We start from the raw sequence: 16,435 nt of genomic DNA on the forward strand, positions 1-16,435 counted from the left end.
TCACACAGGGTCAAAAGGTTCCCAGGCAGGAATAGCACCAATCTTTGTGTGGATGCTATAAATAACAACACATTTTGGGGAATTTCCATTAGATCCCTGGCTATTACATCATTTTTACATGGGGAGTGATTATGCATCCGGCAACCAGCACCATCTGTGATCCTACCGGTTTGACATTCTCAGAATCTCCAACATTTACTAGATGGGTGCAAGTTGGAATCTTGGAGACTTTTACCCACTTCATAATGTGGTTAGTGTTGCTAGTGTTTATCCTGAAGCTTTGATAGCTTAGTTGGTATAAGGGTAAGATGATGGTAAGGCTCACCAGGCTTATAGACTCCATCTATTCCCTATGCACTGTAGCACAGTATGGTCTTATTAAATATACTCTTATACTAATATCATGTATGATTTCTAGCAGACTTATATCTGATGTGTCCTATACATTAATCAAAATATCATGCTTCAGTGCATGTGTCATTTACATTTACATTACACACTGATTACTGTAAAATGTGGTCAGTGTTGTGAAAAAAACTAAACTAATGTTGCCCACACAATCCAACTGGATTGAACACACACACACAAACACACACACAAACACACACACACACACACACACACACACACACACACACACACACATCAATTATCCTGTCCTAGGTAGCTGGCAGCAGTCTTATCAGTGGAGGACACATATCCAGAGTCACCTTGAGTGTGACAATGACGAGGCAGACCCAAATGGACAGTTTATTAATTTACATCCACCTTCTAAAAGCATTAGCTGTTATCGTCTGATTAAAATATGATGTTCTGACCTTGCCAGACAACCTATGGGCAATACAAATCAAGGCAAGGCAGCTATTGAGTTGTTGTTGAGTTGTCCTATAGTACACTGTTAAATTGTGTATAGCATTTTGGCAGTGCATTAATTACTTCTCAACATTGAATTACTGTATGCAGTATTTTATAAATACACAATACCTGTATCAATTAATTAACAAAACCACAATACAAATCATGGTTATATTGATTCATAAGATAACAGCAACACACAACATCTCATACCATTAAAACATATTCTAGGCACTTGGAGCACATGGGACTCATCAGAAAGATCACACGTTAGGAGTAACTTATCATTCCAATCAGGAAGATTATTCTGAATCGTATCCTTTTGATAGATAAATCCCATCCTTTGACACTCTTCTTAAATTGCCCCCCTGAATACTCTTCCTTGCCTTCGTTTGTCTGAGGTGTTAAGATCCTGTCTCCCAGCACCACTCTGATCAGAGATCAGACGAGTCGATGAACCCCTCAGTGTTTTTGCCTGTGAATCGTTCCAGTGGTGGGACAGGGCAGGGTCGTGTGGTCGGAGCTCTAGCTTGCATGACAACTGCCCCTGTGTCGATTTGCTGCATTGCAGTGCAAATAAGAGGAACAGCAGGGATGCCTCTGGGTCTCGCCCTCCTGTCCTCGCACCACCGCTGCCACAGCTGGGGAGTGGGCAGGGGTGTGGGAAGGGGCTGTGCCCACTGACATACCCTCGCACAGGAAACCCAGGTCTTGACAGACAACTGAACACGGAAAAACACATTTCAAGATATTACATAGTCAGAGGCTTCTTCCATACAGTATATGAATCTTAGTCCCCCAGATATGATGATATATGCACTATACTGTCCATATCAGATGCTGTATGGACTTATTGTATCTATGGATGTAGGAACAGCACATCAGTAATTGTTTCATTCAGAGCTGATGCCCCATCACATACGTATTTCATGAATTATGATATTGCTTGAAACGGCAGTAGCCACCATGGTTGTATCTGTAAAAGTATTCCCATGGCTGTACATGTAATAGGTAGGGTGTGCAGCTAACCCAGGCATAAATATAATTGTTGAATATATCTGGCAAATCGTGTGCAACAACCATATTCTGCTTAAAAGATACTTTGTTATCTTGTTATGCTTATAAAACTCTGAGGTATAATTACTTCTCTGTCAGCTATTGTTTTGCTGCAGCACAGAATTTATTTATAGTCTACACACTATATGAACCTGTTTCCATGGAGACACACCTTGAATCCCATAAACAAGCAATTCCTTCTATCTAATCATATTCATTACTGAGATGAGAGTGCAGCTTACTGTAATGACAGTTATAAATTGTAGGTATGAGTTGCCTACAAAGAAACAAATAGTGTTGTGATGTAACTTCTCTGTGGTGCGTGGGTTCGACTGACGACTGTTAAACAACTAGAAGGATGCAGAGATCTTCTACAAAAGAAGAAGGATAGCAGATCATTCTCCACACTATAAACAGCAGTAATAATAAGATGAGTTAGGATGCTTTAGCCTGGGCATAAGACAAGGCACACTCAAGTCTCATGTAGTAAGCCAGTAAGAAATCCAATAACTGAAGATGTCTGGACACATGTTGACCCATGAACTCTAATAACCAATAGGAATACAGGACCAGTACAGGGGTGGGCACACAGATGCTATGACCTGGTACTCACAACAATATCAACAGCAATGAGTGGCAATGCCAACCCAGCTGGAATTCTGGTTAATTTGGTGACAAATCAACTCACCCAATACGAGTAGGACTAGCCTATTTCTTGGTGAGTGTGAGAGAGAGAAGGCAGAGTAACAGTATTCATGTGTGGAGAGCATAGTGAACTTGATTAGACCTCATTAGTCAAGCCCTCGGGATAAATCACGTAATCATAGTAAATCACTGATTTAAATGTTACAGTGTAGTAGAACCAAGCAAAAATGAGCTCAAACGATTTAGCAATGCACATCATTTGTGACACGGTCTGGTCCAGTCAATTGGTCCGCAAGTCGGCATCCGATTTAATGTTCTGACTTTTCTTTCGGAAATGTAAATACAATGACACACTCACTAATCAACTAACACAGCTTGTTTTGTGAGCCTGCTAACAATGTAAAGTAGTGTTATAGTTAACTAGGTAGCAGTGGGGATTACTCATTGAATCCATTGCATTGCAGTATTTTGGCTTGAATAGCGTGTTTGTGTTGTGATTTTCAACAACGTTGAAATGTATTTCCGTGTTTCAAAATAAAAATCCAAACATTTTGATGGATTGCCGACCTGCGGCCCAAATGACCAGACCGTGTCACATTTGGTTAGACATGTTGAATAGACAATCACCTCAGTGGTTCAAAGATAAGCAGGTCACTATATGGTCGATATACATTCATGATTCGCATACTCATCTGCCCAAACATGACATGACCATAATCTAATCCAAAACGCCTTATTTTTAAAGTTAAAATGTCAAATGCCTTCCAACTTTGCTGTGTACTCAGAGTAAATCAATCTTCCTCAAACAAAACCTGGCCCCTTATCACCTTGCTGCACCTGCAAAGAATCAATGCAGAACACGAAGTGACAATTTTTTTTGTCTTTTATTTATTTATTTTTTCTCTGATTTTTCTCTCATTTTGGACACATTGGCACATTGCTGCTGCTGCCCGTGCCTTTAATTACTGAGAGCCCTGTGTGAGAGACGGTGTTTACTTGCAGGTGCGGCCGGCCATCGACCGGTGCCGACAATTCCTCTCACACCCCTGTCATGTACCTGGGTAAACAGAGGAGCGGCTGATTAAAATGGATGAGTCGTTGAAGTATCCCTCTCCGCCTGTTCCCTGCCCGGACCTGCAGACAATGCGCCAGTCTCTATTTGCATACATCATCGGGCTAATAGAAGCTTGTGGTGTCTGTGATATTCACATGGCAGCGTGTGAACACCTGCTTGCTTTGGTACCTGTGTGGACGCACCGCCATGTTCAATTAAATTACCACAACTTTTGATTAAGCAAATGCACTTCAGCTGCGATACTGACCGGACTTTTGGAGAATTGGAAAATCTGAGTCCCTGTGCTGTGTTACTTCATGCATATGTAATGGCAGTCTGGTCTAACGTTACAAATGATCAGAGAGTCCAGACTCTCCTTCGTGGGGTTTTCTCACAAATGGAGAGTGGTGAATGTTCCTCAGACACTAATGTCTTTTTCCACTTCATTTCATTATTCTGATGCTCGGTATCACTGAGCTAGGAGCTTGACAGCTAATGCCGGTTCTAACAAGGAAGGACAGGCACCACGATACCCTGGCAAGTCGGACAGAGACTATAATGATGACCCTGGGGACCTCTCCCATTAACTCATTTAGTGCCAAGGCTGAATGATGAATGATTGTCAACATAGCTGTACTATAGCAATGACAATAAAGACCATTCATTCATTCAACATTCTAGAGTGCCAAGGGTGATTTATTCACCAAAAATGCATAAAATATGACGCTTCATTTTGTAGCCAATCAAAGAATTGTTGGTAGGTAAATGTCACATAAAACACTTACAGAATTCTTAAGCAGTGAGTTAATATATTACTGCAGCCTCTCTCACCAACTAGTCAACTATCTCATAACTTTATACTGAAGTATACATGACTTTCTCTAGTATGTGGCTTTGATTACATTATGATCTGGTAAGGGTATAATATATAAGTATCAGGTATGATCTTGTAAGGGTATAAATAGAATCATGTACACTATGTTCAATAAGAGAGATTATATAATCTAGTGTACATCATTTAGTATTGAAGTGAAGTGAAAAACCTAGAGCTCACCTGGCCTCTGTCAGTCTTCTAGAAAGAATAACCTGATTCGATAGAACATCCATCATATTTTTATACATCCATCACCTGGATTTCTGCAATGCATTGAAGATGGTGGGTACAGTGTATAGAGAGAGATTCTAACTTCTGTGAAGTGATCAGAACTGCTTCCTCAATCTGAATCCTACTTTTACCACCTGCCACATGTTCCAATGCGCAGTGGCCCAGGGTATGGCACTGTGTGCGTGCGTGTGTGTGTGTGTGTGTCCTCATTTCTGTGGAACATAGACACATGGGAGCCAGTATTTGTGGACCATATTCAATATTGTTTTTCTTCCCTTATGTAATATCAATGCTGCTTTGAACCAATATTTCTGTGATTGTGTCTGAAATGTCTAATATTGACAGCCTCTTTGTTGTTTTATTTTCTGTCCAATGTGCTTGTTGACAATATCTGTTCTTTTCATCTTTACAGTACAAACAAGTGGAGCAGTACATGTCCTTCCACAAGCTACCTGCGGACATGCGGCAGAAGATTCATGATTACTATGAGCATCGCTATCAGGGCAAGATATTCGACGAGGACAATATCCTGAGTGAGCTGAACGACCCACTGAAGGAGGTGAGGCACCTTTTCTCCCTATTCATGACTCGCTCATGGAGCAAGGTAGCATTTGTTATGATACAGCATGATACAATCCAATACAATGTAACACAATAACATACAATATGATACGATTACCTTTATGTATATAATCTTCATTGATAGACAAGTACCAGGAATTTGCCATCTCTAAAAGAACAAGTATATAGTTGTGAGTTTCCTCATCTTTATTTCATTCTGGATTGCTGTGGTTACCATGGTTACCATTGTGGTAACACTTTCTGTGAAGTCTGAATCAGAATCAGAATTATTTAATTTGGCCACGTATATGCGCATACAGGAAACTGACTTTGGGCTTGTTTCTGGGCCATCGGGAAGAAACTGTTCAGGTGGATCGAGGTTTTGGTCTTGATAGACTGGAACCTTTTTTCAGATGGAAGTCTTTGGAAGGGGTGGTGACCGGAGTTTCTCCGGTGTTTAGTTTGTGGTGTACCAACATTCAGAATATCTTATTCAACTATTTTCAATAATTTTCAGCTTACAATCTGCACTTTCATTATCTGTGAAAAAACAGAAAAATGACCTTGCCCTACTTGGGGACTTTTTCACCAGACCCTATCACATAATGTGACAGCAGTTGGTGAAAGCGGGAACAAATCGGTAACCGACCAAATGTTCTGACTTGTTGTTCTGACTTGTTGTTATTCTGAAAATGTAAATACATTTCAACATTGTTGAAAATCAATGACACAGTCGCTAGTTGAGACAAAATATTGCAATGCAATGGATTCGGTGAGTAATTCTACTACCTAGTTAGTGTAGAGTAGTGGGGATTACTCACCGAATCCATTGCATTGCAATGTTTTGGCTTGACTAGCGAGTGTGTCATTGATTTTCAACAACGTTGACATTTATTTACAATTTTCAGAATAAAAGTCCAAACATTTTGATTGACTTGTTCCCGCTTTCAGCAGCTGCTGTCACATATTATCTCCTCGGCTTTGAAACAAATTCGAAGGACAAACTCTGCAAATTGATTTGCCATGACCGGCGGGACACAGGCTGAATACAATTGTTAATTGGCAAGACGGTCGTTGCACAGTCAGGTACTTACACCCAGGTGTGAAATGCCAACTGAGGTCCGCTAAGGATGACAATTTGACAACAAAATCATATTTGGACTCATTAAGACATCAACTCTCAAGAGCTAATTATAGGCTAGAGTCACAATGACAAGTTCCACAGTGGGGGAAAAAAACAATGCTCAACACTCTTCATAATGTGATGATTAAGTCAACATGACCTTCATCGGAGCAAAAAATACAAACAAGCTAGCAGAAGTTGCTTGAACTTGAACTCCAGTGTCCAGTTCCATGTCTTTTGTCTACCTGCGGAACAGTTGGCTGCCCTTTCTGTTTCAGCAGATGATGTGTCTAATGATGCAAAGTGGAGGATGGGGAGAGGAGGGAGGACTTTAATTGCCCAGGTCTCTACTCTCTAACCCCATTAAGTCACAGAGCACAGTGAGGCATGATGGAGTTGGAGCACAGCATGGCCTAGCACAGAAATGCATAGATATAGACAGCAGAGAACAGCAGAGCCTGTGTTCATACTTCACAGACAAGCAAAACACAGATATACAGAATAGTAGAGCAGGCATCTATACAGCACACATCTACTGAACAGCACGACATACATCGGCCCAGAACAACACTGGTATACGGTATATATATCACTACTAATACAGACTGCTTAGACTTATATAGCGCTTTTCTAGACACTCAAAGACGCTTTACAAACTGAAAAGATTGAATAGTAAAATAAAAAGAAACCAAAAAATGTATAAAAGAAGGTATTGGGGTCTAATACATTTTTGATTACTAAATCTAAATGTCTTTGTAGGACAATCTACTCTGTATACTGCAATTACACCTAGATTTCGGGCGGAGAAGCGGCGAACAAGCAACGCCAGCGTCCTCTCTCGACTGGCATTAATGTATTATGTATGATATATATATATATATATACACTATAGCATCTAGAAACTATTCATCGATACATAGCTTTTATACAATCACAGCCCAGGACAGCCTGACTGGTCAATACAGATCCAAATAGCCGACAGACATCACCCAGCAGAAAATATAGCAAATCATCCTATCAGCCCAGCCCAGCCCAGCAGACTTTACACAGCATGACATGATGAGAAATGCAGACATCAAGGGAATTGAAGGAGCGTGGGGGATGACGTCAGTTAGGTGACAAACAGTTAAATGCTCTCATCTCCAGATTCTTTTTTCTTTTTTTTCTTTTTTTCTTCCTGCTGCTGGTTGTTGCGGCAGCTATTTTTACTGCCACATGCCATGTGATACCATTTGCTTTAAATAGATAAGAGTCTAAAGATTGTTTTCCCTTGTGGAGTTTGTGGGGCCTGAGTCCTGGTAGCTATCTAATTCATTATACGTGTTGCATGATTGGGGTCAAAACCTCTGGCTTTGGCTGCCACCATAGTCTCAGACTGAGCTAACAGAGCCCAGCCCAGCAGGCAGCCAGCCAGGTGATTGGCCGGTCCCTTCCCTTTCTCCCTCCCCTTGTGCGGCCATGATGCTCCCATTGGACAGTCACCATCCCTCACAGGATCGTGGTAAGCTGTGAGTGGAGAAGGCCATGGGCACGCTTTGTCTGCACGACAACAGGGAGGGGGGGGACGCTGAGAAATGAGGCGGCTGACACAGTGCTTCAGTAAACAGGGTCTTCCAGGAAACAATCTCTTTCTTGTGTCTGGAGACGTGAGAGAGACGGCCGGGTTCCTGCTGAGGGCAAGCTCATCATCATCAGAGACAATAGCACCTGAAAAGTTACCTGAATCAAAGTGATGAGAAGTGGTTCAGAGATATTAAGAGCGTAGTTGCAATACACATCCAATTCAACATTAAGAAATTGTCTTCAAAACATGGTTGATATTGTCTCAGATGTATGGTGGATTGTTATTGTTATGGTGGAAGTTCAAGGAGAAAGTCACAAGATGTCAAAGAACAGAATTCCCATGCATTCTTCTTCTTTATGTTAGCCACATTGTAATTCTCTGGTTGGAAGTTATCTTATTATTTATTAGTCTTATTGAATTTAATTGTCCTCTGTCAAATCACATGTATTTGTCTAGCCCTTTTTACAATGCAATTGTCTCAAAGTGATTTACAACAGAAAAACATAAACAACATAAACAACCAATACAGTCAAAATTACATAAAAATAACACCCAACCATAGACCCCCAAAAACAAAGCCATGGAAAAACAGTGGATACAGTGGCAAGGAAAAACCTCCCTATGCTAGTAAGAAGAAACCTTGAAGGAGGACCCATCCCCCTCTGGGGGGAATTACATAACAGTAAAATAATACACAATGTGTGTGGTGCAAATGTGGCGTGGTGTGGTGCAGTGTTGTTGTTTATGTCTAACAGGGTTAGTATGATGGCTATGCAAACTGAGAAATTATGGAATATCACCAGGCTAGGGCTGGTCATAACACTGACTAAAGAAATGTGGTTTTGCGCCTTGATAATTGAAACCGAATCGGATTCCCTAACATACATTGGAAGATCATTCCAGGGATGGGCACTCCTGCCGTAAACATTGTGAATGTAGTGCAGGGTTGTACAGCTGAAGGAGATAATAGGATGCAAATGTAATGCTTTAGTGGTTAATAATATATTTCATTCTGCTTGTTCTTCTTTAATCAGAAGCCAGTGTAAGGAACGGTGTGATGTGATCCTATTTTTCGGTTCTACTGATTATTCTTGCAGCTGTATTTTGTACTATTTGGAGATTTGCCAGAGAGGAATTTGGGCAGGCAGATAAAAGTGCATTATAGTAATCGTGAGGTTACAAACATGTGGATCATTGTGACCATTTTCCTCTATTCCTCTCTTTCCTAAGTATATATTTTTTCATTTTCCAGGAAATCGTTAACTTCAACTGCAGGAAGCTAGTGGCTACCATGCCGCTGTTTGCCAATGCAGACCCCAACTTCGTGACTGGCATGCTAAGTAAGCTGAAGTTTGAGGTGTTCCAGCCCAACGATTACATCATCCGTGAGGGAACAGTAGGGAAGAAGATGTACTTTATCCAACATGGCGTAGCAAGTGTCATCACCAAACTCAACAAAGAGATGAAGCTGACCGACGGCTCCTACTTTGGAGGTAAGGAAGACAGACACATTAAACCATGAATAGGATTTGTTTGAATATGTGTTTATTAATCCAGCTATCCTTTGGTAATCCAGGGTTGTCTCATTGATAGAAAACAAGAGAGAACTGGTCAAACTAGTGCCAAGCTAATATCCAGGCAGTTCTTGAAGGACCACTGTGTATTCAGACGTACTAAATGAATCAATGAATCAATCCATAGTTCACAATCATATTTTATTTGTATAGCACTTTCAAGAATAACTGTTTTGTCATGAAGTGTTTAACAGTGGCCTGAAAATAGTCTCCCCAAAAGCAATCCACATACTGCACTGTACACTTACAGTAGATGTGTTCTAAAGTTAATTTCTACAGAGCCCTAAATGGTTGGGTTTATATACTATAGGGTTGGGAATGGAGCATTTACATTTTAACCATTTAGCTGACATTTTAACCAAAGCAATTTACAATTAGAGATTACAGGGACAGTCTCCCTGGAGTAATTTAGGGTTAAGTGCCTTACTCAATGGCACACTAGTGGTGGTGTTCCCAGGTGGGATCTGAACTCATGATCTTCTGATCGATCACCAGTCCAACTCACTATCCACTGGGCCACCACTACGTCACATGAATACACAGTACAGACATATGCATGCATGACTCTAGCCCTAGGCTGCTGTTGGATGTTTTTAATGCTGCCATCACTGTAGATGCTGAATCTCATTAACTCCTCTCCTTGGATGGGTCGTGGCTTCTGCTGTTACATAACCTTCATCTGTCCAGCAGGGGTGGCCAAGCCAGGGATCAGACATCCCAGAGGACAGACAGAGGTTGCCTGTCTGTAGCTGGCAACACTGAATGTTCCTTTTGTGTAATTTGTATTATTTAACCTTTATTTAAGCAGAGGGTCCTGCAGAGAGCAAGGCCTTGTTTGTGGAGGAGCCCTTAGGGAGTGCCCCCCTCCCCCTCTCTCTCTAGTATACACACACAAAAAATGGTTGTCAATTCATTTTGAAATGCAATTCTTAAATTGTTTAAATTACTTTTCGGTTAATAGAAAAGCAACTTTCCTATTTTAGAGGAGTGTGCAATTTTTTGTTCGTCTCATTTCACCCCCCTCCACGAAAGGATGACTTAGGATTCTAAGAATAACCTCTGTTTGGGGCGTTTGCCACATGCAATCTTCGAGATACATGGCTGAGAAAAGCAGTGAATCAAAGAGGAATAAGCAGATGTTATTTCTTATATCCAGCTGTCTGCAAAAGTGAAACAACCTCACGTCAGATGATTATTTAATCCTGAAGCCAAAAGTTGAAGAGAAAATAGGTAGGCCTACAGTATCTAACTACTGCATAGCCATGCAATCAAAAACAGTAAACAGTAATTTAATGAAAGTCAGGTAACAAAGAAAAATGTACCTTATAGTCAAATAGTTCAGCCACTAATATGCACTCACCAAATAAGTCTTGCTTGCCTCTTTCTCATTATGTCGGTTGACCTTAGAGAGTCTTTAACAAGCTGACACAGCACAAACCCAGCCAGTAAAAAGGCTATGGTACTTAGGACAGAGAAGAGCCAGTAAGAAGGCTATGGTACTTAGGACAGAAAAGAGCCAGTAAGAAGGCTATGGTACTTAGGACAGAGAAGATCGAGCTGGCTTTTTTGTCCCAATGGGGGGTGTAACAAATGACCCTCACTGTAACTAGATTCAACAATGGTTGGCAATAGTGATTAACTATCAGCTGTATCCCTGTCAGAGCTGCCTGTAGGGGAGCTAATTGTGGACATGCTTGTTTCTGGTTCACTGGAAGTCAGTAGGAGACTTTCTACCTCAACTATAAATGGAAAAGCTGTCATGTATGAAATATTAAATTGTTCCAGGACAGCCTAATATTCCTCTTTATGTCATTTAAGTCAGCTAGTCTGCTTGATCATCATTTGTAACACTAGTCACCCCAACGGAGGTCCACGGATGGGATGTGACACCTTATATAATAAAATAACTCTGCCGTTATGAAACCCATGTCCCACTCCTACCCTGACTTTTCCTCAATTTCTATTTCAACATAATATCATTGTTACAATTTCAAAATCACATGGTGAAAAAAATCTAGAAGCATTTTCATGCCTACCACAACTTTATTTGATAGCCAACATCCCCCAAGACAAGTGAATCAAAACGGACCTTACAGTTATGAATGGCTAACCCATTTTGACCGAAATGGCTATTAGCAACAATATATAGACATTTGATTTGATTTGATTTATTAGGATTGCCATTAGCAAATTGCAAAGCATCAGCTACTCTTCCTGGGGTCCACACAGAACATACTCTATACAAGAAAGACAACCAGACAATCACAGTTATTTGCATGATCAAAGCGATAACATGTGACTAGAAGCCCGCGCACGGTGCACCCAGCCTGTGAGGGTCAGACATGCACCCTTCATCATAACCACGTCGGAACAGGCTTATTGTTTAAAAAATATATATATATCCTCAACCCACCACACAGTTTTTCCCCCAGTCTATATATACCTTGTTTTTAATGAGCATACATTTGATACTGTTTAATGTACTACTAGAAATAAGATATAGGCCTATTTATTTTTGCTCCTCCTGTGTGTGCGTGTGTGTGTGTGTGTGTGTGTGTGTGTGTGTGTGTGTGTATGTATGTATGTACTGTATGTTATGTTGTTATGTTTGTTGTCAACTGGACCTCACTCTGGGTACTTTAGTTAGTAATGAGCCCTGGGCTTCTTGTGTTAAGCAAGACTATGTCGAAGGTCCACAATATTTTCTGAACGTTGTGGTCCTGGGGTAACGGATAACACACAATTCCCAGGTTATGCATACACGCACACAGTCGTTATGCAGCAGTCAGCAGCAGCCAGGAACACGGATTAGTAGTAAGAAGCGTTAGCCTTCTGTAGTGATAATAGTTAGCCTCCTGCAAGCAGCCTCTGAGGAACTGTGACTTTGAAAGTTGAACCCTATGATCAGAATAGGTTGTCATTACACAACAAGAGTGCCATTATTGGCTCCATCCAGGTTCTACAGTAGCTTAACCCCTCCAATATGTTAGAAGTGAAGTCAGTTTTTGGCATTTAGCATGCACTGTAAGTCACCGATGGGAAATGAAACAACGCCTCCATTTTTAGTTATTTTTTTAAGCATGCACGGTGTATTGGTTCTGCCACATTATGATGGTGCCAGCCACCTGCTCTGGTTTTCTGCTGCCCATCTGGTGGGTGATATTTTTACTGATTGCATGAGGATGGCATTAGGAGATCAGTGCTGACTTGGGAGCAGCTGGCCGTGTCAGGAGCCTCACTCTTCCCCTCCACTAAACCCTAGAATCGTAGGCCCGGCTCAGGCCAGAGAGAGAGCGAGAGAGAGTGAGAGAAAGCCCATAGTCCTCGGCCTACCTACCTAATGCCTTGGGATAGCATTAACATGGTAGTAACCAAGAGGACTATCAATGAGGTCCGAACCCAGCACCCCAGAGATTGAACCGTGTCAGTGTCACTCCCCTAGCATCAGCATACTAATGACTGTTAAATCTATGGATTGACTAATACAAAAGCTCTCCACTCCCTGACTACTGTAGTCACTTTCAAGTGACAAGCGTTATTCAGAAAAGGCTACGTGTCACCATACATACAACAAGAAGCATGACAGACAATTGATGAACAACAGTCCCCCATAGGGTTTTTCATCATTGTTACATAGGACTATCCTTTGGGGGGGGACGATGATCCCTTGGGGCAAAGGATATATGACAGAAGAAGTGATGGCAAATTACCCACAACACCCTGGGGTCAACAGCGATGCTACCTGACAGGGTAACAGACACATGTCACACCACATCAGATGGAGCGTTAACAGGGCCTCACACACAACATCTTGCCTGGCCCTGGTCACACCAGATGACAACGCCACCCAGGGTGAGCTGTGTTCCCACTCCAGCCCAGCGAGAGAGCTAGCGAACTAGCAAGCTGATTTGTCTGCTCATTTGTGAGAGTGACAAAAACACCTTCTCATGCTTGTTCACTCATGCTCGATAACCTCTACCGGGCCGCAAGCCACAAACTGTCAAATAACGCAATTAACTCCAGATGCAACTCGGACGGACACCATGTATTACAGATCGTTATTTCACTCTTCCTCTCTCTCTCTCACTCTCTTTCACTTTCTCTCTCTCTCTCTCTCTTTCAATCTCACTCTCTCTCTCTCTCTCTATGAAAGTCGACTTTCTGTTGGGAAATGAATGGTAATGAAGTAATTAGCGCAAAGCGTTTGTGTTGAGAGGGGGGGGGGGGGGAATTATGACAGTGTGGCCCCTCCTGTCATATTGCACCACATGGAGACTCTCTCTGCCAACAGAGATTGCACCTACTATACAACAGAGCCTTTTCCCCATTATAACAGCCCTAACACCTTGTTCACACTCGCAGCTTGAGAGTGCTGTTTTCACATCCTGCAGGGCTGCGGCGTCTGCGTCTGCTGCTGTAGCCAGTGTGCTTTTTCACAGAGTATATGTGGGCTGTGAATGTCAAGGGCATTGTCCTCAAACAAACGAACGAACGTCCGTCTGGAGCTGAATCCATGTCTCTTTTCATTCACCACAGACAGACAGACATACAGACAGACAGACATGCTGGCTGTTGGTAGGGAGATTAGACAATACTGCATTAGCATAACTACGCATGTAGATAATGTTAGCATCTTATAACCAGTACAATATACAGTATCTAGAGAAGGTACCTACTAGTGTATATATATATAGATATATTGTCCAATATCCTTCACAACAGCTGGAAGTGGAAATAATGTATGTGTTGTATATGGGTCAATCATGATAGTTGATCTTAGGGGTGTAATGTACTAAGAATGTACTTACTTACTTACTTACTTACCGGTACTTACTTACAGACAGCAGCAGTAACAACACCAAACTAAACACACATGAGTATAGGGGAATCATTATCTCAGAGACAATATAATGTATGCACCGCACTGGTGACAGCACGCTGATGCCTCAGACACTGTTGTTTACATGCACATTAGATGCCATCTCTCTGCCATCCTTGGCACTCATCATTTATTTCAATGGTAATTTGTGTTTGGGGTCTGTGTTTGGAGTATAGCGCAGAGCTGATCCCAGATCATGAATGGCTGTGCTGATCACCTGTTCCCTGTCTCTCGCTCTCTTTCTCTCTCTCTCAGAAATCTGTCTGCTGACCAAGGGGAGGAGGACAGCCAGCGTGCGCGCTGACACCTACTGCCGCCTCTTCTCACTCTCCGTGGACCACTTCAACGAGGTGCTGGAGGAGTATCCCATGATGCGCCGCGCCTTCGAGACGGTGGCCATCGATCGGCTGGACCGCATCGGTAAGCCCCGCCCCCCACCCTTCCATCCTCCTCCTTCTCCTCCTCGCTGCTACTGTTTTCTGATTGGTGGTGCCCTGCCTTGTGTGGTTGTCGGTCGCCTTGTCTCCATCGTGTTTGCCCTCCTTCACAGCACTTGTCTGCATCATCATCGTGCTGCATGATACTACCTGGATGCTCTCTTTGTGTCTTTTTATTTTTTATTTATTTATTTTACTTCTTATTCCATCTTGATCAAGAACCTTTGTACAATATGTTTTTACTAACAAACATTGATAGTTAAAAATGAATAAAGTCAAAATTGTGTTACATGGAAAGCAGTGCATGTCTCTATCCGGGAGGGTGTCAGGTCACTCCCTGTTTTGGTTTGGTGTTGGTGACCCCCCCCAACTGGAACCCGGCGAGTGGACGGAAGCTAACCTCTCATCTGCATGTGCCTCCGCTCCATCCATCTGCACACCTGGGTATGAGCAGCGCCCCGTCCCGTCCCATCCCCGACCCGCCTCCCAGCCAGAGACTCACTTACTGCCCCCCACCCAGGGGGCAGCACTGAGCTGGGCACGTGACACGAGGGAGCCAGGCGCCAGCCTCAAAAGTGCCCAGCATTATCGGGCATGGCTTGTTAGACTAGACCGGACTTCCTTAGCTACTCGGACAGTCCTTCACCGTTCACTTTGGTTTATGCTAAAGACATGTTTCTGTTATTTTTGTTGTCTGTTAGAACAACATGAACCTGGCCAGTAACTGACTATTTAACAAAAAACCAAAAAAATTATACTAGAGTTGAAACTGAATTTCACCATTTGAAAAAAAAGGGGCACATGTATGTAATGTAACCAGGGCATTGATTTGTTTTGATACTGTTTTCTAGATTCTTCCTCATTTTTAAAGCATTGTTTTGTTGAATTTGCTCATGATCTTTTTCAAAAATATTTGACTGTAGTATACAGTACAGCTGTTTTACCAAAACATACATTTTCTGGAATGTTCTGAGATAATTTGGTCTAATTAACAAACTGTTTCTCCTCAATTGACCGCTTGATAACTACAAATATATTGTCTGATTGTCTTGAGAGGTTGCCTGCAAAATGCACTCCGCACAATAAAAAGCATCTATGCTTGTAGAGTATTGCACTAAAATACGTAATGCATCCGTTTGAGAAAGCACCCTTTCATATTGTCTGTACTGTACGTACTCTTTGTCCTAAGACGGCCATTATACTGTATGTTTCCATATAAAGTATTATCTTTTATCTTTAAAGGAAAAAAATACAGGAGATAGCTTGGTAAGATATATTTTATTATGTTCCAAATGTCTTAATTGTCAGGTTTCATATTTTGACAGAAACAGAAAGTTAACTTGATTGTTGTGTTGTATGGAAATCTGAAGGCAATTAGAAGAATGGAGATTATTTTTAGGGAGAACATTTGTTAAATACATTTGTTCAGTGCTTAGAGATATTTGACAGGGATGTTAGATTGCTTTGTTTCTTCATGTGGTAAAGTACTGTTCTCATACTGTACATATATACTTTATTTTGTCTTCATTACTGTATGCCTCAGTCCTCTCCTCAAACGTTTTCTACGTTCAACTTTCCAACC

General features: G+C 41.7%; 1 protein-coding gene across 1 annotated transcript in view; it reads left to right on the plus strand.

The window, feature by feature from the left end:
* The window catches only part of hcn1 (hyperpolarization activated cyclic nucleotide-gated potassium channel 1), a gene marked incomplete at both ends in the record, with an annotated part of 70,610 nt that overhangs the window by 47,790 nt on the left and 6,385 nt on the right, over positions 1-16,435 (plus strand). Inside the window, 3 exons of the mRNA XM_080530178.1 lie at positions 5,128-5,274; positions 9,216-9,456; positions 14,672-14,836. Of these exons, the coding sequence (XP_080386304.1) occupies positions 5,128-5,274; positions 9,216-9,456; positions 14,672-14,836 (553 nt within the window). The remainder of the gene's footprint in view (positions 1-5,127; positions 5,275-9,215; positions 9,457-14,671; positions 14,837-16,435) is intronic.

This window comes from Nansenia antarctica (genome assembly GCF_963989245.1).
Source record: "Nansenia antarctica genome assembly, chromosome: 4".
NCBI lineage: Eukaryota > Metazoa > Chordata > Actinopteri > Argentiniformes > Microstomatidae > Nansenia > Nansenia antarctica.